Source organism: Elephas maximus, chromosome 12 (assembly GCF_024166365.1).
Source record: "Elephas maximus indicus isolate mEleMax1 chromosome 12, mEleMax1 primary haplotype, whole genome shotgun sequence".
NCBI classification, from domain to species: domain Eukaryota; kingdom Metazoa; phylum Chordata; class Mammalia; order Proboscidea; family Elephantidae; genus Elephas; species Elephas maximus.
In genome coordinates this window covers 60751086-60756498 of record NC_064830.1, presented here as the reverse complement: position 1 = coordinate 60756498, position 5413 = coordinate 60751086, and the positions used below count along the sequence as shown (strand labels likewise).

The 5413-nt window shown below is 41.1% G+C and overlaps 1 protein-coding gene across 1 annotated transcript; it reads right to left on the bottom strand.

The window, feature by feature from the left end:
- Window positions 1–302: 302 nt before the first annotated feature.
- Window positions 303–1233, bottom strand: LOC126087471 (olfactory receptor 1F1-like). The gene is given in 2 exon segments (XM_049905014.1): window positions 303–1164; window positions 1166–1233. Coding segments are annotated over 2 exon segments (930 nt in total).
- Between the last annotated feature and the right edge of the window lie 4180 nt (window positions 1234–5413).

Here is a 5413-nt window from a genome sequence, read left to right as displayed (position 1 = left end):
AAGTCCCATGGTTCCCCATTGAGTATGTCCTTTCTTGTTGTAATGTGTAATAGACACAATAAGCTAGAGGTGTGTTACTGGTGGTTATGGCTGGAGGGCATTGGCAGTTGGAATAGTTGTGTCATTTGGTAAAACAATTCTCTTTCCCTCTTTAACCTGAAGAGTCTGTATGAAGTGTTTCATTTTCCCAAGACAAATACATGGATGGAAAACTGCTGTTTCAGAGAAGAAAAAAAAATAGGAAGAAAAAAAAAAAAGATTTTATTACAAACTATCCTTTATGACTTTCAGAGTCCATGTGATTATTGAACAGAAAAAAATTTCATAGAAATCACTTTTCTTAGGGCCCCTTTCATGTCCTTGTTCCTGAGGCTATAGATGAAAGGGTTCAGCATGGGGGTCACCACTGTGTACATCACAGCAGCTGCGATGTCTTTCTCAGCTGAGTGGGAGGATGAAGGGTTGAAATACACAGCAATGATTGTGCCATAGAAGAGGTAAACCACAGCCAGGTGGGAACCACAGGTGGAGAAGGTTTTCCATCTTCCTTTTGTGGATGAGACTCTAAGGACAGCAGAGATGATGCAAATGTAGGAAACCAGGATGCAAACAAATGGGGTGATTATTATCAGGGACCCCTCGGTGAGAATCATCATCTCATTGAGGTGTGCGTCCGAGCAGGAGAGTCTCAGGAGAGGAGTCACATCACAGAAGAAGTGGGGGATCACATTGTCTGCACAGAACAAGAGTTGGGCCATCAGCAGGGTATGGAACAGAGCATTCAGATTGGCAGTGACCCACAACCCAGCGACCAGCAGGGCGCAGAGCTGATGGGACATCTTTGTTCTGTAGTATAAAGAGTGGCATACAGCAACAAAGTGATCAGAGGCCATCACAGCCAGTAGGAAATTGTCCATGTCTGCAAACATAATGAGAAAATACATCTTCATGAGACACCCAGGGAAGGAGATTGTCTGACTCTGGAGTATGTGATTTGCCAGCATTTTAAGAACAATGGCAGAGGAGAAGCAGATGTCCACAAAGGACAGGTTGCTGAGGAAGAAGTACGTTGGAGTGTGCAGGTGGGAGTTTGCACCAATAGCCAGGATGATGAAAAGGTTTCCCAGGACTGTGGCCAGGTACATGCTCAGAAAGAAGCTGCTACTGCTGGGGCTGCCTGGAGAACCCCAGGAGGAGGAACTCGGAGACACTCCACTGGTTTACCCCGCTCATGGGCATAAAAAAAAAAAAAACAGGTTAATGCTCAACAACAAATTCAGAAACCTAGGCATGGACGTTGAAAATGTGACAAATCAAGCTTCAAGTTGAACCACATTTGCAAATCAGATGATAGCGTTGCTAAGACAGAATCAGCACATCCCAACTGTACACCTGATTTCCAACACTTAATCTGGATGTGATTTCTACTGGAATCACTGGCACTTATTTTGTAATTTAACGTTGAAAAAACACAGCCCAACTCTTGCTATCTGTCTCTGCTTACATTTTCCTGTTTCCACCCCCAAGTGGGGCTATTCAAGTATTTTCTGAGGAATCCTTGCTTTCTCATGTGTGGTACTCATTAGAGATGGCTAACGATACCTGTATGCTCCATTTTGTGGATAGGAATGTTGGGAACACATTAAAAGCTGTACTTAGCCCATAAAACCATTTGGGCTAAAGGATAGTCTGAAGTGGGGGGGTGCCTTTAGGAGCAGCCAGAACACTGTTATTTATTAACTCTAGACCACTTTTGAGATCTCTTTCCCACCCACATGGTTTAGCCTTTTCTCAGAGTAGAACCTCCTAATCCAAATAGTCACAGGGTACTGGGGCCCCAGCTATCACGTTTATCCTACATTCCCTCTCCCTCACCATAGCTGGTTGGACCACGGTATTTGGAACTGGGATTGGGAGATGTTGTTGTTGTTAGGTGCTGTCGAATTGGTTCTGACTCATAGTGACCCCATGCACAACAGAACACTGGCCGGTCCTTCACCATCCTCACAATTGTTGCTGTGTTTGAGCCCATCGTTGTAGCCATTGTGTCAATCTATCTCATTGAGGGTCTTACTCTTTTTCACTGACCCTCTACTTTACCAAGCCTGATGTCCTTCTCCAGGGGCTGATCCCTTCTGACAACATGTCCAAAGTATGTGAGACACAGTCTCGCCATCCTTGTTTCTAAGGAGCATTCTGGTTGTACTTCTTCCAAGACAGATTTGTTCATTCTTCTGGAAGTCCATGGTATATCCAATATTCTTCACCAACGCCAGAATTCAAAGCTATCAATTCTTCTTCGGTCTTCCTTATTCATTGCCCAGATTTCCTATACATATAAGGCAATTGAAAACACCATGGCCTGGGTCAGGAGCACCTTAGTCCTCAAGGTGACATCTTTCCTTTTAAACACTTTAAAGAGATCTCTTGCAGCTGATTTCCCCAATGCAACGCGTCTTTTGATTCCTTGACTGCTGCCTCCATGGGTGTTGATTGTGAATCCAAGTAAAATGAAACCCTTGAAAATCTCTATCGTGTCTCCGTTTATCATGATGTTGCCTGTTGGTTCAGTTGTGAGAATTTTTGTTTTCTTTATATTGAGGTGTAATCCATACTGAAGGCCGTGGTCTTTGATCTTCATCATTAAGTGCTTCAAGTCTTCTTCACTTTCAGCAAGCAAGGTTGTGTCATCTGCATAATGCAGGTTGTTAATGACTCTTCCTCCAATCTTGATGTCCCATTCTTCTCTGTATAGTGCAGCTTTTGGGATTATTTTCTCAGCATACAGATTGAATAGGTATGGGGAAAGGGATACAACCCTGACCCTCACCTTTCCTGACTTTAAACCATGTAGCATCCCCTTGTTCTGTCCAAAGGGCTGCCTCTTAATCCACGTGCAGATTCCTCATGAGCACAATTAACTGTTGTGGAATTCCTATTCTCCGAAATGTTATCCATAATTTGTTATGATCCACACAGTCGAATGCCTTTGCATAGTCAATAAAACGCAGGTAAATATCTTTCTGGTATTCTCTGCTTTCGGCCAGAATCCATCTGACATTAGCAATGATATCCCTGGTTCCACATGCTCTTCTAAATCCAGCCTGAATTTCTGGCAGTTCCCTGTTGATGTATTGCTGCAACCACTTTTGAATGATCTTCAGCAAAATTTTACTTACATGTAATATTAATGATACTGTTTGATAATTTCTGCATTTGGTTTCATCATCTTTCTTGGGAATAGGTGTAAATATGTATCTCTTCCAGTCAGTTGCCAGGTAGCTGTCTTCCAAATTTCGTGGCGTAGACAAGTGAGCACTTTCAGTGCTGCATCCATTTGTTGAAACATTTCAGTTGGTATTCCTTCAATTCCCAGAGCCTTGTTTTTTGCCAATGCCTTCAGTGCAGCTTGGACTTCTTCCTTCAGTAACGTCGGTTCCTGATCATATGTTACCTTCTGAAATGGTTGAACGTAGACCAACTCTTTTTGGTATAGTGACTCTGTATTCCTTCCATCTTCTTTTGATGATTCCTGCATCGTTTAATATTTTCCCTATAGAATCCTTCAGTATTGCAACTCAAGGCTTGAATTTTTTCTTCAGTTCTTTCAACTTGAGAAATGCTGAGCGTGTTCTTCCCTTTTGGTTCTCTATATCCAGGTCTTTGCACATGTCATCATACTTTACTTTGTCTTCTCAAGCTCCCCTTTGAAATCTTCTGTTCAACTCTTTTTTTCATCATTTTTTCCTTTTGCTTTAGCTACTTGACATTCAAGAGCAAGTTTCAGAGTTTCTTCTGACATCCATTTTGGTCTTTTCTTCCTCTCCTATCTTTTTAATGGCCTCTTACTTTCTTCATGGATGATGTCCTTGATGTCATTCCACAACTCATCTGGTCTTCAGTCATTAGTGTTCAATGCATCAAGTCTATTCTTGAGATGGTCTCTAAATTCAGGTGGGATATACTCAAGGTTGTACTTTGGCTCTCGTCGACTTTTTCTAATTTTCTTCAGTTTCAGCTTGACCTTGCATATAAATAATTGATGGTCTAATCCACAGTTGGCCCCTTATTTTGACTGATGATATTGAGCTTTTCCATCATCTTTTTCCACAGATGTAGTCGATTTGGTTCCTGTGTATTCCATCTGGCAAGGTCCATGTTTATAGTCACCGTTTGTGTTGGTGAAAAAAGGTATTTGCAATGAAGAAGTCACTGGTCTTGCAAAATTCAATCATATGATCTCCGGCATCATTTCTATCACCAAGGCCATATTTTCTGACTACCAGTCCTTCTTTGTTTCCAACTTTTGCACTCCAATCACCAGCAATTATCAGTGCATCCTGATTGCATGTTTGATCAATTTCAGACTGCAAAAGTCAGTAAAAATCTTCAATTTCTTTATCTTTGGGAGATAGCCAGTCCATGTCACTCTGTGGGTTGGCTGGAATGTGTACACTCAACCCACTTCTGCCTACCCCACTGACTGCCCATGACTGAGGAGCAGAGGGGGGCTAAAGAAGCAAACACAAAGAAAGGAGAACATATTAGTCAGAAAAAATCTTCCCAGTTTTCTAGTTCTGGTTTTAGTCATTTTCTATGACTGGCTATATTTCAGCATATTTCAGTAAGGGTTCTTAGTTGCAAATAATGAACACCAACCCTGGACAATTTTAACAGAAGAGAATATCATAAAAAGAATATTGAGAAACATTAGATAAGAAACTTGAGGGACAGTGAGTTTATATTAATGGTGGGAAATAATTCGGAAAAGAAGGGTGAAAATGTCAGCACAACTTGAAGAACATAATTAATGTCACCAGAATTTTACATGTAGAAATTGCTGGATTGGTGTATGTTTTGCTGTGTATATTTTCAATAACAATTTTTTTTATTAAAAAAATATTGAGTTACAAAGGAACTAATAACTTATGATCTCACTTGTATGAAATAAGCAAATATATAGATACCAAAGATCATTGGTGGGGGGAGTAGGAAATGGGGACTTTTTGCTTAGGGGGTATTGAGTTTATGTTAATGGCGGTAGAATAACTTGGAAAAGGATAGTGAGAATGGTTACACGACTATAATCAACATCACTGAATTATATATATAGAAATTGTTGAAGTGGGGTATGTTTTGTTTTTATGTATCTCCACAACAGTAATAAAAAAGCATTATTGAGCACCTTTCAAAATCACCAGGAAGCTGGACAACCATGCTGAAAAGGCCATTCATCCTGTGTCAGTACCCACACCATGCCCCAGAACCAGCTGGTGAGGATACTGGTGCTGCTGCCACCAAGCACTAGATGTTGTAGCCTGAAGTTTGGATGCAGATCTCACTGAACATAGGTTGCTACCACTAGCAGTAAAAAAAACCCCGCTCTTTTCTCTGGAAAGAGACACCATTTCTA